Genomic DNA, 18735 nt, shown 5'->3' with positions numbered 1-18735 from the left:
TTCAAATACTTGAAGACAGTGTTTGTGTATCACCTAAGCCTTCATTTCTCCAGGCTAACTAGCTCCAGTTTTATCAATAGCTCTTCTTATGTTCTTAGAGTGTCTCTCGTTTAATAGTTCATCACCATCCTAGTTTCCCTTTAGACAAGTCCTATTTTACCAATGTTCTTCCTTCAATATGGTGCCCAGAAATGAAAACAATACAGATTTTGACTAGGGCAGAGTTAACAAGATGCTTCAGCAATGAGTATTTCTTAAATACCCACACACATTCTGCTAGAATCAGGGAGTACAAACACCTTATTCTGAACACTATGGCTTTATGTTAACATATTTTGCGTTGGTTTTGGATCACTATATCACACAGTGGACTCATATTAATCCTTCAGTCTACTAAAATACCTAGATCTTTTTCCAAATAAGCTTTTGTGATTTCTTGAACCTAAGAAATTTATTCCTGTTTAATTTCACCTTACTAGCTTCAGCCTATCATTTTAGCCTGCTGAGATATTTTTGGATCTTGGCTCTGTTACCCAATGTATTAGCTATTTTCTCCAGCTTTCACATGCAAACTTGATAATTTGTCATCTATGCATTTATAGGCAAAATGGATAAAGATGTTGAAGAGCACAGGATCAGAGACTGATCCTTGGGGCATCCATATAGACCTACCTCCAACAAAGCATCAATCCGTTCCTTCTTATTTTTTATATCCATTTGTTCAACCAGTGCTGAATTCATATAACTGTATTATCATCTAAATCACATTTTCTCCATTTGTTCAAAAGAATAGCATATGAAACTTTGTTGAAAATGCAAAAGTTTGAAGGATATGACTGACCCATTCAGAGAAAGATCATGGAGACACTGGCAGGTAAGGTGACAGAAATTTTAATCTGCATCCAAAAGTAGTGAACTTGGGGCCCAGACAAGAGAAGACAATATTTCTCTGATTATTTAGGGTTGCTAGAAAAAAATCCAATTTTGATTTTGGGGATAAAGGAAGACAAAACAGGATAACTAGTTGGCACGGTAGATAGAGAAAGAGCAAGGCCTAGAGTCAAGAAGACTCATGTTTCTTAGTTCAAACATAGTCTCAGACACGTACTAGCTGTGTGACCCTGGGCAAGTCACTTAATCCTGTTTGCCACAGATTCCTCATCTGTCAAATGAGCTGGAGAAGGAAATGGCAAACTTCTCAGGTATCTTTGCCAAGAACATCTCAGATAGGGTCACAAAGAGTCAGTTATGAGTGAAAAATGTCTGAACAAAAACAAGATTTAAAAGAACAGTGACCACTTCTTCCCCCAAACTCAGAGTTACAAAGGGGGGGGGGGCAGCTTGCCAATTAGGAAAGGGGAATGATCACTGTGAGAAGTTCACCAAGTAATGAAATAATGAACCTGAAGTTTATCTCTACTGTGGTTTGTAACCTCAGATTCTCTCATGCTGCCTTAGAAAGAATAACTAGGACCTTAAATCAATTTTATGTTCTGTACTACAGAAGTCAATGTGGAAAAAAGAGAAGTATTGGGAAAGAGAACTGGAAAAAGATAATAAATCCAAAAGTTAGGGTCTGTGGAAAATACATCTTTTCTTTTTTATCCCTTGGTAGTGACAATAGAACATGAACCTATGACATAAGCCTCATAACAACTAATAATCTCATGCTTTCTTTACAGGGGGACTGCTCTTTGTTCTGCTTCTACCCAATTCCATTCTCCTTCTACCAAAGCCATCTGCTCCTTCCCCTGAAAATAAGCATTTTCCATGCTAAGACTGTCTTCCAATGCTCAGCACCTAAAGATCACCCTCTTTTACTCACCCTGCCACACCTCAATATAGGTTCCCAGTCATCCCTCTCTGGCAGGACTGTGCAAAAGAAATTGGGAGTGTGGTTTTGGCCACAGAGTCTAGGCTAGAGCTGGAGGACAGACTGGGGGGTCGAGTACTTCACCATGTACAAGGATTTCTCCCAGACACGTACAAGGATTACTACTAAACTGCGCAATTACTCAGGTGAAGGCATTGTTTAAATTACCTCTGTCCTGTGGCAAGGCTAAGTAAGACTTGAGAATGAGCTCAAGTAGGAGCATTAGTGTGGATGAGTTAGCAACAGGGTGCTGCCACAGGTCAGGAATATCTAGTTCTTAGGCTGATGTTACCGTCTTCAAGTATTGATTGAGACTCTTTGTTCATCCTTGTCCTAGGGAAATTGGTAGTTTCTATTTGGAGAAGAGGACCAAAGGAGACTAAGCAAGGGAAAGCATCTCCCTTCTGTAACCTCCATCTAAAAACCAGTCCTAAGGGGGTCATGGCGCACTTACACGGGAGGGTAGTGGTGGAGACCCCATTGTCCCTGCAGAGATCAAGCCCTGGCCATTCCCTTTACATTTTCAAGGGCATATCCTCTTCTCCTATTTTCCCCACTCTAAGACCTTTACTTTCAATAAAAAGAGGACACAAAAGGATTTTGGTTTTGCCAAAGTTTTAGCCAATGTACACTGGGTATAGTGACTGTACCTGCGATTTCATTCATATATTATATATAGCTTCCAATGGAGAAAACTTTCCCTTTGCCGATGCAGGTTGGCACCTCCTCCATAACTCCAGAGAGTTATCTGGGCAGTGCAAGGTTAAATGACTTCCCTAAAATCTCACAGACACCACATAGCAGAGGTGGGATTCGAATCCACTTCTGTGTCTGAGATCAGCTCTTTACATACTATTGTCATGCTACCCTACTTTAACATGCTTGCTGTGGGGAAAGGGTAAGGTGCCCAAGATGTGGAGATTAGATTCAAAGAGTGTAAACTGGGGGAGAAAAAAGAGGGGAAGAGACTTTCTTCAGACTGTTTTGTATTTCTCTTTGCTATACTCATAGGGGAGGTTTGTATAAGTCACCCAGTTAACTGACTGAAAGGCTCCCTAAGAAGTTAGAGAACAAAGCAAAAACAAGGCTAAGCCCAGGTGTGGAATGTACTCCCTGCTTCTAATTTGTTTTTGGGAATCCTTCTCTTCCTTCCAGGCTAAGATCAGGTGGAACTTTCTCCATGAAATCTCCCCTGATCTCCCTCCCCATGCTTTTCTAAACCACTTTAAATGTATTTTTTCCCTTTATTACATTTTACTTTGTCTTATACATCTCCATGTATCCATCATAATCACTGTTCCAACCCTCCCCTCCAACATGTTATAGGTATTTTGAGAGTAGGGAACTATCTGTTTTTTTTTAAATCTATGTATTTAAAAAAATCTATGTAAAAACCTCTCTGACCTTAGTGCCTTGTAGGGAGTTGGTAGGTGCAGAATAAATATTTGTGGAGTGTAAGGTGAATTAAAGTGATCTGTACAAGGCACTGTAGTCTTGAGTCAAGAAGCCAACTCAGCGTCACAGATTCAGCGTGGGTCAACAAAAGAGCCTGCAAACTTCTATTAATTGGCAAAGGATCTTTATTGAGACTTCACAGGTATTTCCCTGATCTCAAACTGCTTTCTGAAACAAAATCCTACCTTTTAAAATACCTATATTCTCCAGGGATGACTGCAAATCTCTGAAGACCAAAGTCTCCAAAGAGGCAAAACTGTACATGATCTCAACGTCAATGGAAAGATGAACAGTGGATGAAAAGAAGCTGTAGCATGTGAATAATGAGGCTGTGCGCCCAAGAAGAGGGGAAAAAAATACCAAGAAAATGGTATGATTGGAAAAAAGAGGTGAGCTGGCCACAAAGAGTGAGAAGTAGAGATGGATAAAGCCCCTAGTACATTGGCTTGATTCTCTATTCAGTTCAATTCAGCAAGAGGTTATTAAGTACCTATTATGTGCAAAAAACCAAAAAAACCCCAAAAAACTGGGCCAAGTTTGTGGATCTAAAGAAGAAAAAAAATGAAATCAGACACACTCTCAAGGAGCTCAAGTTCAAAGGGAGGGATATAACACATATACAAATCAGTAAATACTGTGTAATTTGCATAATTTGTTTGCCTTGCTATGTGTTTTTGGCATTTGTTTTGTGTATTTACTTTGGAGGATTTATGGGAAGACAAGGATCCACAAGATGAGAAGGCTTAAGTGAGTTTCCATCTATATGGGTCAAAGACCCAAAGACCCACTCCATAGACCTCCCAGTCTCCACAAAATACTATGCTTATATTCAATATCCACTTCAGCTAAACCTGCCAAATTAATGAAGTATCTATTAACTGACGTTTAATTATTCACCTGTTCAGAGTTGATTATTCCTGCATCTAGTATGCGGTTAAGGTGCAAATGACAAAGAGGAAGCAAACAAGAGTCGCAGCCAAGAAACTGAAGTGCGGGAAAAGGTAAAGTGAGTAGCTAAGGAGAGATTTCTACTCAACTTGATTCCAGTTCATCAGTTGCCTATCATGATGACATGATCAGACTACTAGCTGGGGTAAGGGTGGAGCCTGTGGTCAGTGAGTAAAGAAAGGTAATGACCCATCCAAGTGACCAAACCCATTTCCTTAGATACCTTAGTATTATGCTCTAACCCACTAATGTGAGAGGCTGGAGTTACTGCTGAATTAGTGTTGAAACCATTCTTGCCATGATGTGTAGATTGTTTTCCTACATGGTAGTACACCTAAGTATATGACCAAAGGGTAAGGGCAGCAAGGTTGAACTACTTCAGAGGGCACCTGGGTATTTTCTTCATGGTCTACAGGGCAAACAAATTCTTTGCTATATTCTCTTAGAAAGAAGTGAGAGACTCACAGGGGAAGCAGAAGTTATTTACTGATGCTCTTGTAAATCATATATAGCCATTTAATACTGAGATTTTGGTAAAGATTTCCTGGAAAGTAAAAAGATCCAGAGACAGACAAACAGAAAACCTACACTGCAGCTGAACCAACAATGTAAAGAGAGAGAATGGAAGAAAAATGTTAGCCTGGAGGAGTAAACTAAACCAAGAAACTCTGTTTCTTGGTTGGAATACATTATATCAATATAGAGTGCATAAGAGAGATAATGGGCAGCTAGGTGGCAATGTAGATAGACTGCTAACCCTGGAGTCAGGGAGACCTAAGTTCAAATCCAGTCTCATACACTTACTAGCTATGTGACCCTGGGCAAGTCACTTAATCCTGTTTGCTCAATTTCCTCATCTATAAAATGAGCTGGAGAAGGACATGGAAAACCATTCCAGTATCTTTGCCAAGAAAACCTCAAATGGGGTCACAAAGAGTCAGACACAACTGAAATGACTGAATAACAAAAAAATAATATCCCGTATTTATTTAAAACTCTTCTTCATATCTGTGAGTTAGGAAGTACAAGTGTATTGTCCCATTGTTATGATCAGCTAGGCTCAGAAAAACCAAGTTAATAGCCTGCCACACAACTAATAAATATTAGAGATGAGTTTTGAACCTAGACCTTCTGATCTAGATACAGTGGTTTTCCCATAAAACCATGCTTTTTCTCTCTTGTAACTGGCTTAACTGGAGTGCAAAAAGCAGCAGAGATGACAAGTTCCCATGCCTAGGGAGAGTCCAAGTTTCCCAAAGAAGAAGAAGCAGCAGAAAAATATAGATTTAAGATGTGCCTAAGGGGTAATAGGAGAGTGAAGCTGTCAGTGGGGAAACAATTTAGAGAGGTGAATTAGCAGGGAAGATCCTGAGTAGAAATCTGTAAGGATCATAGTTGGAATTAAGCTGAGGGAGACAGGGTTATAGTTTAACGTAAGAAGGGAATTTAATGATATGGTAGTACAACTTCCTTATTTTACAGATGAAAACACCAAGGTCTAGAGTGGTTAGATGGCTTGCCCAAGGTCAAACAGTCAATATTTAAAAGCAGGTCCTTTGACTTTAAATCCAGCATTCTTTCTACTGTACTGGGAACACTGATAAGCTTGCCAATCTCATGTTGCCCCATTCCAGGAGACTTTGCTACAGGGGAGGTACAGTATTCTTCCTGCACAGTGATAAGGAAAGAAGTAGAAGGGAGTGGGAAGCAATGGTACATGCAGGAAAAGACAGGTCCTATTTTTCCCTAGGACATAGGGATCTTATAACAGTATTGCACATATCCGCTCATCAGTGCCTAAGTGCCTGGAATTAGTTACAGATTTAGGATGACTCTCAGAGAATCTAGACCTGAAAAGTCTAGGAGTTTGGCATTTCTCCCAGCAATGAGACACAGCTCAGGTACTGACAGTAAGTGGGATGAGAAGGGGAATGATAGGTGAAAGTGAAAATAGCAAAACAGGAAGAGAAAAAAATCTAGACAGCATCATAGAAACACCAATGTTTAGAACAAGTAAAATTTCTATTCCTGCTCTAAAAGTTGGTGGTTTATCATCTAATTCAACTCTTCATTTTACAGATGATCACTAAAGCTGCCTGCTCTAGCCACAGGGCTAGTCAATGGACAAAGCCTGGATTAGAATCACATCCTTATCAGGCTACAATAGTTTAAATACAGTGCAGCAAATGGGATGGGGACCTAGGAAGAGATGGGTTCTGGTAGGTGGCTTCAGGCAGGACTGATCCCACACAGCATGTGTTTGGGGGTGCAAGAGTGTTATTGATGGCAACCTTTACAATTCATAGGTGGCATTCATGAGGGATAAGGGTCCTTACATTCTGTCCCAGATGTGAGAAAGAGTAAACTTCTGTATAAATAAAAGTGTGGTAAGAGGCACCAAAGGAAAGCAAAAGCCCTTCCCAAGAGGTTCAAAATTTAAATGGAATGCTTATGTAACCCACATGGCTAAACAATGTGGGTGACAGGTATGATAGCTGCATTGTAAAAGTGGTAAGCTGCTAGATAAGACATACTTCTAGATATGTAACTAGACAACAGAATAGCCCTGGGGTAGTTCAGATCCCTGAAAAAGGCATGTCGTGTCTTGCACCTGAGAGCTTCTGACTTCTTGTTTAACATGGATTTCAGCTCAATTTCTGTCCCCTAAGATGGGGATTCCCATCATGGTTTGTGATTGGTAGAGGTGGCAGACAGAATGTTTCACTCAGAGGAGTAGGAAAAAAGAATAGAAGCATAGAAGATAAAATTGAAAGCAGCAGAAGATAAAATCAAGCTAGGAGCTCCAATGAATAGGGAAATAAAGATGCTTTAAAAACTAAGGTGTAAGACAATGAAGAAAGACCCCTGCTTTACAAAAGGTAAGAGAGTTAGGGACCAAAGAAGAAAGGCAAAGATCGTTTTGGTAACCCTGCAATTAAACTGTATCATATATTAGAAATGGAGAGTGAAGAGGAAGTTGTTAAAACAGAAAGTTAAAGCCTACACCAAAATGATAGTTGAGGTGAAAAGAGACTGAGAAAGGACCCGATTCTCTTTAGATTAGGAATAAAAAACCTCAAGAAATTAATACTTTCCACATGGTGGGTCATGAGAGGTTTAGCACTTAGGAGAATAATCAATTTGCTATGATCTGCCTTCATTATTTTCATTAGCATTATTATTTGGTACTCATGGGTTCTAGGTATTATTCAGTAATGGGCTCTGTATACTACTGACAAAAACAACCCCTGACTTCAAGGATAACACAGTCAATAAATAAGATAACCTGCTCCCCCCACAGCAATTAGCATGAGAAAAATGGAGATTTTAGAGAAAAAAGACAACTCTCAATCCCAGTTAGGATGCTGTATTATGATGATTTCCATCTTCACATTTCACTTTTGAGGTTTTTATATTTGTATCTTATTATCACATACTCTGCCAATACATACCTAGAAAAGGAATTTTGAAAAAGGACCTGCGGATAATCTGGAGATCTAGAGAGACACAAGGCTATTACCTTGCAGGTGCCTTCCACCGAGTTAAAATAAAAAAGGAAGAGCAGTGGACAGATGCAGGAAAGAGTCCAAGAGTTTTCACTTTGGAAGTATGGAGCAATGAGGCTCCACCCTGGAACTGTAGACAGAGGGACCATTATGCACATTAACTTGATCATTCCAGTGGTCAGAGACAGGAGAAACCTTCCCATGTTTGAGGGGAAATTATTGTTTACTTGCCATACCTACCTCTAATGAACAAATGATTTTCATGTCATCTCTGTGTCATGGAATAGGGCGGAGGTGGTGAAGCCAGGGGAAGAGGAGTAAAAGCTTGTCCAGGCAAAAAAGAAACAATGGCTTCTTTTTTAATCTAAGGCTGTCAATGTACACTGTTCTAGTGGTTTGCTAAAAGTTCCCAGGCAACTACAAGAGTGATGACAAGAAGAGGAAAACCACTGAAGCCAGCTGAAGCTACTAGCAGAAGAAATCTTGGAAAGAGGGCCTGTTATCCTCACTCCAAATTCACCCCATTCTTCGAACCTGAGTATGCTGTTGCTTATATTTTAAAAATGGCTGATTGCTTCAATGAAACCACAAGTTTAAGTGAACAGGTCACTTAAATCAGTCATCCAAGATCAGTCTGTGATAGGGAAAGGAATGAAGAACTAATCTACTTTTTATAGTCTGTCTCTTAGTAGATAGAGTTTTGAGAAGTATATCTAGCCAATGTTGGGAGGAGAGGAGATAATTATCATGGAAAGAGACCCAAAGAATGACTGAATCCCGGATATGAAAGGGACCTCAGAACCCACCAACTCCAACTCGTCACCAACCAAAGAAGAGTCTCCATTACAATATAACCTCCAAAGCAGATAGTCTTTGCTTGAAGATCGTAAGCTAAAGGGAAATCCACAGGACATCCTCCTGAGACAGCCTAATTCAACTTTGGAATAGCTCTCAATTTTAGGAAACTCCCCCTTACCTTGAGCCTAAATTTTCAGGGCCAGAGTTTTAAGGCTAAGGGATAGAAATTAAGAGAGAGATCTGAGGCTTCAGTGTGTTGCCCCTGGATTAAAGGGTCTTCATAAAGCAAGAATTAGTTGTGGCTAGAAATGATTTCCATCTGTTAGACTACAGAGAGTGGCTTTCCTTCTGTACTTTTCCTGTCCTTTCCACCCAAACAGACAGGACCTGTGTTTTACAGGCCTTTTATTACTGCTAAGCTATGGGTTTTTTAAAAGCAGAGAAGGAAAACAGATTCCAGAGTTTGCATCTTAATAATAATATATTCATTTAACATCTTAAAAGTTTGCAAAAGGCCTCCTATTCATATCTTCCCAACATCCTTTTAAGGAAGATACTACAAGTGTCCTCACCCTCTGAGAGGTTACATGGCTTGCCCCTAGATGTCCACACAGCTAAACGTTAAGAGTTGTGAGCTGAACCCAGGTCTTCTTGTCCCATACAGAATAAACTAGACTTGTTCCCTTTGGCTCTAAAGAACAGAGCCAGGATGGAAGGTGAAAAGAATCCAATTTAGGCTCAAGATTTCTAATAATTAGTTTGTAATAATTAGTTTTCCAAAAGAGGAATAGGCTTCTCTGAGAAGTGATAGGCTCCTCTTCCACAGAGGCCATCAAGCAGAGAGATTGGACAACCACTTGCTGGGTATGTTATAGTAGGATTTAGTTTTATGTTGGACCAAACAACTACTGAGGTCCCTTCTGATGCTCACATTCTGCGATTCCATGCCCACCACTCCTTCCAGTAAGTCATGCTGCCCTTAGTAAAAAAATATTATGACTTTTCACAGAAAATAGGAACAGGAACTCCTTTACATAAATGGCAATTAATAGCCTTGTGGGGCAGGTTAGTGCAGACATTACTTGTTTTATAGCAAAAGTAGGAAAGCTGAGGCATATACTTGCTTGGGAGTCATTCCAGCAAGGGAAAGGCAGAGACAGGGGGGAAAACTATTCGGGTCTCTTAAATGTTGAACATCTTAGGAAAACACAATCCTTGTGGTGGAGGGAGGCAGAAATCTCACTAAAAATCTTACAGTGCGTACCTACTGTAGCATTATTTACTCTATGGAAAGAATTCTAGATCCATCCTTAACCACAGGAACCCATGAGTGTTATGGCTTGAAGGAGCCTTAGCGTTCACCTAGATAGAGTCCCTAGTTTTGTGCATGAGAAAAAGGAGACCTAGAAGTAAATCTACTTGTTCAGAGTCACACAATTAAAAAGGGGGTAAAGCCAAAACTAGAATCCAGATCTCCTGACTCCCAGTCAAGGTCTCTTTCCATGAAAATTATCTCCTCTCCTCCCAGCATTGGTTAGATATATTTCTCAAAACTCTAGCTACTAAGGGACAGACAATAAAAAGTAGATTAGATCTTCTTTAGTCTCTCTTTTTAACATATTTACATGATATTTTCACCCATTCTCTAACCTCCCAATATCTCTGTAAGGTAAGGAAGAAGTTATTATCTCATAGATAGCATCATTATTTAGAGTTAAAGAAACAAAGGAAATTAACTTACCCAAGTCCACACCGCTAGGTAGTGGTAAAGCCAGGACTAGAACCCAGGTCCCTGATTCCTCATATGATGCTCTTATCACTAGAGCACATGACTTCTTCTTTACCTTCTCCCCATGTGCTTACCCCAAGTTTTGCCTTCTGCATGTATGCATCTTGTTCCTTCTGCTACCCTCATATACTCACCTATTATCTGCACCATACCCAGGGTACTAGGCACTGTTCCTGTGAGTCTTATGAAGCAGAGGAAAGGTGGAGTGGAGTGGGATGGTATAGAAAGGGGACATTCCTAAGAAGAGTGCTAGTATCTGAACAGCACACAATTTAATGTTCCACCATGCTGTCTCGGATAAGATGCCCTTGCAGGCTAGACAAGGCCCAGAGACAGGGCAGGGCTGAGATGACCTTCTCTTCTGTTCTGGAAAATTTTAGGAAGTCATTCCCTAAGCTGGGGGATTGGTTTATAGTCCACGATGAATGTTGAGACAGAGAAAATCAATCAATATCTTGTGATCTAGTTCTTGGCAAAACAGCTACTGATTCTCAGAGAGACTGGGTGGAAAGTAATTATATTGCTTGCCAAGTGTCACAGAGGTTGAAAGAATAGTTTAAGCAAAATGCTCTCATGTCCAGTCATGAAGGTCAAGGAGATAAAGAAGATCTCCAAAGATGATTTATGTCCCTTATGCAATAAGTAAAAATCACTACATTAGAAATTTGCCTTTGTAATATAATAGTGAAAGCATTTATAACAGGGGTTCATAACCTGGAGTCCATTAACTTTTAAAAATATCTTTAAAATTATTTTAACATAATTGGTTTTTTCTGTAATCTTCTGCATTTTATTTTATTCATTTATAAACACTCTTCTGAGAAGAGGTTCATGGCTTCACCAGTCTGAGTCTTTGACACAGAGAAAGGCTAAGTAAGAACTCCTGAATGCTAGAGCTAACCCTCAACTAGACTGAACATACTGGAAAAACTGGAAGGGGAAGGGGCAAATTAAGTGACTAACAGTATTCTTGGAGAGAAGACAAATTGGATTGAAAAATCTTAATGCATTCAATACAGACCAATCTTTGAGAGGGAGTATGTGTTTATACATAGATATATGGAAGGTAATGTGTATGTGGCATAAGGAATGGGAGTCTGATGAATCTCTGGGATAGACTCCTGGACATTAACAGTGATTTGTTTGCTGGATTGCGCTCTGGTCCATCCCACTCCCTTCTCACATAACAGGGAGAGAAGGCAGGGAAGTTTGTCATGCATGAATGACCATTTTCACATGAAACAATGTTAGACGAAGACTAAGCACATGTCTATTCTACATGGCCACCAGCACCAAGAGAGCATACACACTGGCAAGAATATAGCTACCAGTTCCCCAAGGTTTTGAGTCTAATAGGGAGAGGAAATTTTTCCAGTGGGGTTAACAGGCAGAAAATAATTTTCTTCTTTGACAGAAACAATTTTCAATCCTGCACACACCCCATTTCCCCCCTCTTTCCTGTTTTTCTTGAGCCCCAACCTAAAAAATCAGATTCCTATGAAAAAAATTAAAAAATAACTGGAAGATGAAGCAACAGATCATCCATTTCTACAGGGACCATTGCCTCATGTTCATTTGACTTGCTGCCTTGATTTCTTTTGAGTTCTGGCCACGTGCAGATTTCCATATTTGGATAAAGTGCTGGGGGCTTTACAGAAGTAACCTCACATATGGACTCATACTCACCTTTCTCCCTAAGCATTTGGCCCATGTTTCCCCTTCTCCTCATTCCCCACACAGGATATTCCAGAAACTTGGATAAAAGGGGTTTGGATAGGAAGGGCAGGGTTCTATTGCATATATAAATCAAATGCATGTACATACACAGACACAAGGAGTAATTAAATGGATATTTGTTTGGACACAATAATGCACACAGACACTGTACACAATTCCACACAGACAAATAGCGATTTATACTAGGAAACACAGCCACAGGACGGGAAAGCAGTGAGTCTTTGGAGGACAGCACTGGCCACCTGGCTTCAAGTCCTGTGTCTCCAGAAGAGGTAGAGGCAGGGGTTATTTTGGGAAGTCAGACCACAAAACACATTTTTTTTTTTTTGGCATGTGCTGGGCTTGGGATAGTTCAGCTCTGCTCCCGTTGCCGTGACTGTCTGCTGGTTAGTGGGAGTTTGGGATACATTGCACCAAAGGCCAGGAAGGAGGATCACCACATGCAAAAGGAACTTCTGAGGTGGGTTCTGCATCCTCCACCACTGGACCCCTGCTACTGCCCTCCTGCTGAGCATGTGGGGGCCAGAGCAGGTTTCTGAATATCATTGAGGTGTGAGGTAGCAGAGATATGCACTGTGCATGTGTATTTTTAGAGTGCGAAGATATGAATGTGCAGGTTTAATCTAAGAATGGTACTCAGAAAGACTTGGAAAGGACCTATAGAGATTATCCAATCCAACTGTCTCCTTTCACAAATGAAGATATTAAGGACATTAAAATGACTTACCTAAGGTCACACAACAAGCAAGTGACTAAATTGGGATTAGAACTCATGTCTCCTGTCTCCTAAAACAGTGTTCTTACCACTACCCTCCTCAGGTGTTGAGAGGGAGAGGGCACAAATATGGTTTTGACATGAGATCTAATACAGCAGTATCTCATAGAAAGCCAGTTTTCATCTTGAGCTAATTTATTGTCCCAGTACCCAAACTTTTTTAGCATCCAGAAACTAAGATAGGGTGGGGTGAACGAGGACCACACATCACTTCATTTCCACCCAGGAGATCCACAGAAGCATGCACTTGGCAGGATGACTTGGGCATGGAGGGGGAAGCAGTGCCATGCAGGTAGGAGCAGAGATTGGTGGTGGACATCTTCTTGCTTTCTTCTTGTTCACTTTTGTAGTCCTGTATTCATTTGACTTCATCACCAAATAATTGTTCCCCCACAAAAATGCCATTAGAGCTTCACTTGCCCCCAACAGGAACCCCATTGGGATCTGCTGCTTACCTTGCCACCATGGCCCCCGCTTCCTCCTCTTCTGCATTTTGTCTTAACCATAACTTGTGACAACGCTCTCTACAGAGATGCTGAATGAAGTCCTGGGATCTTGGTTGACTATAGTAATCCCTGAACCTCTTTAGCTATCTTCTTTGTTATGTCTACTATATAACCTTCTTCTATACAACAGAAGGCTTAGCATTCACCCCCTTCATCTCCACTATTCTAAGGTTTTCTTCTCCCACTCTTCCACTTTATCCCCTTCCCAGCCTCCAGGACCTCCACAGATGTATTCCAGTGAATCTGGTACATTATGATGGAATGAATGGGAATTGAGAAAGATGGTAAAAGTTTTCATTAAAAAAATAGAAACTCATGAGGATGGGGGATGGGGAGAATGGGTACAGTACAGAGTCAGAGAAGAATGACTTTACTTTCAGAACTCAGAAGGTTCTGCAGCTGAGAAGAAAAGCACTCCAGTTTTAAGGACAAGGAAGGGGTGAATTGGAAGGAAAAAAGAAAGTTTATAAACAGAACATCTCAGCATGAATTATTTGGTCTTCCCTCTGATGTGAACGTTGATATATTTATCCATTAACATTTATTAAACTTAATAAAACCAAACTAAAAAGGGAGCCACCTTGATGGATAGGCACATAATCTCCTTCCAGCATTTCATTTACACAGAATTGAGGAGAAAGGCAATTACACTAGAGGATTAAGTAAACACAATAAAATGAGGAAGACTGAACTGAAACAGGAACCTCTGGAAGGGGGAGGGGAAGACGGAAGGGCCAGGGTAGTGATGGGTGCACCATTCTCAGCATTCTTGCTGACTGATTTGGACTGAGCTCTAGGACGGGTGTATAGGGTCTGGCAGCAGAGATTCCCAGGAACTAGACAAATGTGAGAAGAAACTGACCGGTGATGTTCTTTCAGTAGCTACCCGATGGAGACCCGGAGGAGGCTCCCCAGCTGTCTCACCTTCCTCCTCCTGAGCCCTGAGGAATACGGAAAATCAGTTTAAAAACAAGTAGTTTCATAAGGCAGCACCTACCAAATGGAAACTAACTTCTTACATATAGTACACAAGTCAATGCATGTTAATCTATAACCAGGCTTCACTGTGTGCAGATAGATGCCTAGAAAATAGTAGCAAGCTTATCCTGTAAAATTCAGGTAAATATTCCGCCCCCCCCACCCCCCAAAAAAACAACATAATCCTTTAGAGTCTCCGATGTAAAGCAGCCGTGTGGACATTATACATGGTTCCTGGAAGAGTGAGGAGTGAGTTCTGTTCTAGTGGCAGTGATTCAGAACAATAAAGCTTAATTTTATTTATTCTGGATTTACCTTTCCAGCTTTAGGTACCACATGATTGCCTTCTATTAATAATTTATACAGCCCCAAACCCAGAACTTTTTAGGGGTATCTTTTTCAGTATAAACACCCACAAATTGACATTTGTCATAGCCTCATGAGGCTCTAAGGATGCTACTCCTGAGGGAAAAATCCTCTCCCCATTTCCTCTTTTTCTCCTGAGTTTTCCAGCTCTAGTTCCCTGCCTCCCTCAGTATTTAAAACTTACTTGTCTATAGACTCAACCAGGCTCTGTTTTCGTGGTACTTACCCACTGTCCTCTGTGGGTCTCTCTGGAGTCTGGCGTTCTTTCAGCTCAAGCTAGAGAAAGAAAGGTCATTCATTGGGTCAAAAAAAGATAGAGCCAGCATGAGGAGGGGGAGAGAGTGGTATCGGTGAGGTAGTTTCTCTGTGCTGTGTGCCCCAAAAGGAGTCTTTCCTCGATTATTCGTCCTCTAGCCCAGCCCAATCACACTTCAGCCTCTTGGGGGCAAAATCTATTGATATCACAGTTACCAAACTACCTTTCTACTTGAGTATCACAAGATAATAGAGCTGGAAGGGATCTTAGAAGCCATCTAGTCTAACCTCTGCAATTTACAAATGGGGAAAATAAGACAGAGGTAAAATGACTTGCCCAGGATCACAAAGGTGGTAAAAATTGTAGATTCGGGGTTTAAACCTACGGCTCCTGACTAAATCCAGCAGTCATTTCACTTACATGTAAGCTGCCAACCCTATTCTCTTGCATTTATTAACAAGCCTTTGAAAATACTGTCATGCTAACACATGATTATCAAGCTTAATAATGAATTACTTAGTGAAACATTCTTAGGTCTTCTTCATACATGTAGAACTGTAAACAACCTGATGATAGAAAACAGAATCTTCTTTTTTTTTTTTTTTTTTAGTATCCTCTCCATCACTCTCCTCATTTACAGAGCTTCGAACTTGATAAGTGGCTTAATCAACTCCCTCTGCAGCCCCTCCCTCATCCCACTTTTTGCTTTCCTAGCAATTTCAGGACTCACGAGTTGTCCCTTTCACTCTAATTTTTCCCCACCTTGCTCCCAAAACTTGGATGCCCCATAGCTCACCGTGGTGGGTTTCTCCAGGGCAGCAAATCGCTCAGCCCAGGTAGCTGTGGATTTCTCAAAGGCTTCATGTCGCTTGATAAGTTTTTCTACGCTGTCCACCGTATGTCCAAAGTCCCTGCTGGCCAAGTAAGGCTCCTGGGCAATCAGCCATGCTTCGGCCACAGAAGCATCCCGAGAGAACTGACACACTTCCAGCACTGTCACAAAGAACAAGTCACAGACCCACATACACAGAAGACCTCAATAGGTTAGCTCTGTCCCTTGGTCAGGGGACTCCTAGGCAGCTCAGCAGAGAAACTACAGTTTGTGGGAGGGAAAGTTTAGGAATGTCAGCTCCTTGAGGGCAGGAAATATTTTTTTGCCTTTCTTTGAGTCCTCCTCACTTATCACTCTGCCTGGTATTTAGTAAGTGCTTAATAAAGGCTTGTTGACTTGACTTGCTCCATAGTGCAGATTTCAGCAGCCATCTGGTATACCAGTCTTCTCACTGGTCCATGTAACCATCTACCGTTTTTATTCTCAAAGTCCCAGGGGGCTAAGGTCAAGTTCTTGAAAATCCTCTTCCCAGCCAGCCTTAAGACCCTTGATTAATTTATGTAAACAAAAGGGAGGAGGGCCCAGGTACAAACCAAAGGCTGGACCTTCTTGGATAAGAACCCCTGTTTGAAGTGGCACTGGGGCAAGGGAATGCATGGGTTGTGGACAGTTCTTCTCTAGACTGAGCTGATCAAAAAACTGAGGAGTTTTAGGCTCCTTCCTCTTCCCTTCATCCACAAGAAGCCCCTAGCCTGGCCATGTTCACAGGCCCCAAGGCTGCACTCACATAGATGCAGCCGCTCTGCACGGTTGTCCCATTTCTCCATCATCTCCTGCCTTCTTGACATCACCTGATTCAGCTTCTCCTTGATCTGCAATGAAGGTAAAGAGATTTCTGGTTCTGGTCTGGAGCTCAGACCATTACCCCGCATCTCAGCTATTTATAAGCTCTACATGTCCCTATTTTACCTATTTTACATGTTCCTATTTTATCTCCCTATTTTATGCTCTCTAAGAATTGAGACTATGCCTTGAACAACTGTATCCTACACAGAGCAGGTACTTAAGAAATATTTATTGAATGAATGAATGGATAGGCAGAGAGATGGACTATTGAAGACATTACTGGAAAAGGGTATATATATATATATACATATATATATATATGTGAGTATATATATATATACGTATATATATGTGTGTGTGTGTGTGTGTGTGTATATATATATATATATATATATATATATATATATATATATATATATATATATACCTGAACCTAGCTGTTCCCCAGTTTCCCTCTCTCTATACCTGGCCCCTCTTCTACACTCTCTCCTTTCTTACCTCTTCAGAAGCCTGGTGCTGCCTCTGAAGCAATGATTCTCCCAGCTCAAGGCATGTGCTGAAATTTTTGCTCCGCGTTTCAATTTCTGCCTTGATGCCTTGGTGGTACTTCATAAGCAGTTCCACAGAAGATACATCCCTGATAAGAGAAGCAGATGAAGAGGGGGAAAAGGATGATGGCAAAGGGATTCAACTAAAGCCAAAAGGGAAATGTCCAACCTGGATAATTCTCAGGCTCCTGAAGGAGGAGAAGGCCTTAAAGCTGCACATGAATTGTTAGACTCTACTTCTTCAGAAATGCTACGTACAAATTCCCAAACTACAATGTCCTTGGCTTCCAGGTCACCCACTGTGTGACTCTAATGGTTCAGACCACACCAATCTCTGCAACAGTCCAATGATTAACTCCCCTAGGAGTCCTCTATGAGGCCAGCTGCAGACAGGGTATCTGAAGGACTGAAGAAGGCTTGGGGATTCCCAGAGCCAGGGACTTGGGCAGAAAGAAGATTGACTGGCTCTCTGTGTGGGGTGCTAAGGACCCCAAAATCAAAACTAGCCATCAGGAACATGGTGAGTCCTGAGGACGAGATCCCAGTCTCTGGGGGGCAGTACAGAGTTTGTAATAGTAAGTGCTAAATAAATGGGTGTCTTTGAACAAACTGGAAACCAAGATGTTGGGAACTTTATAATATCAGCTCTTCCACTGACATTCTCACTTGTGATTTAGTTACTCCTAAGCAGAAAGAATATAATTTTTCTCTCTCAGCATGGGGAAAGGGGAGGGATGTTGCAGTAATGATATAATGTTGGGGAATAGATAGTAGGAGACATCTGGGCTTATGTATGGTCCAACTACGAGTTGCTGAAGGTCCTTTACTACTAAGTGAGCTTAGCACTCCCAGAACTCTGAAACTATGATTCTTGCTAATAATACCATACACAAGCTGGCACAAGTGTCCAGGACATAAATGGAAGTGAGAAAAGTCACTTTCAGCCTCAGTCCAAGCCTGGGCAGGAACCTTCGCTGAACCCCAAAGGTCCTTTCCAGCAACACTGAGTCATCCTGGCTCTGGCCCCAAAAGGCCCTCTGCTCCACCCTTTTTCCCTCATTCAGAGAACAACCATCAGAGCCTGTACCTAAGTCTATGAGCCCCATCTTGTGGGGGAAAGTAGCCACAGAAGGAGAAGACACGTTCCTGCCTTTGCTGCCATACCTGGGCTTCTCCTGTGTGTCTATCTGTCGGATGATGCTTTCCATCCAAGAGAGGAGGTCCCGGACCATGCTGAAGAAGCGGAACTTGTCTGCTGTGTCCACCAGCTGGGCACGGCGTCCTGCACAGGCATCCAACAGTTTCTGCCATGAGGCAGACACCTCTTGCTCTTTGCTCTGGATCTCATCAGCCTTCTCCCCAGCATACGCTGTCTGCAGGCGTGTGGCCACATCCTGGAACTGCTGCACCTGGAGTCATCGGCATCATCATTATCATAAGATGATCAATTACATGCCTATGGTGCGTTACAGTTAAAAAATGCTTTATATGCACAATCTCATTTCAACCTCACAACAATCTC

The 18735-nt window shown here is 41.4% G+C and overlaps 1 protein-coding gene across 1 annotated transcript in view; it reads right to left on the bottom strand.

Annotated features, from left to right (window-relative positions):
* The window catches only part of SPTB (spectrin beta, erythrocytic), a 167606-nt gene that overhangs the window by 16152 nt on the left and 132719 nt on the right, over positions 1-18735 (bottom strand). The window contains exons 27-32 of the mRNA XM_072629604.1: positions 18378-18622; positions 17164-17302; positions 16607-16691; positions 15784-15980; positions 14958-15007; positions 14250-14328 (exon numbers count right to left, since the gene is read on the bottom strand). Coding sequence (XP_072485705.1) covers positions 14250-14328; positions 14958-15007; positions 15784-15980; positions 16607-16691; positions 17164-17302; positions 18378-18622 — 795 coding nt within the window. The remainder of the gene's footprint in view (positions 1-14249; positions 14329-14957; positions 15008-15783; positions 15981-16606; positions 16692-17163; positions 17303-18377; positions 18623-18735) is intronic.

The sequence above is a fragment of the Notamacropus eugenii genome, chromosome 1 (genome assembly GCF_028372415.1).
Source record: "Notamacropus eugenii isolate mMacEug1 chromosome 1, mMacEug1.pri_v2, whole genome shotgun sequence".
Taxonomy (NCBI): domain Eukaryota; kingdom Metazoa; phylum Chordata; class Mammalia; order Diprotodontia; family Macropodidae; genus Notamacropus; species Notamacropus eugenii.
This window is presented reverse-complemented; position numbering and strand designations above follow the sequence as displayed.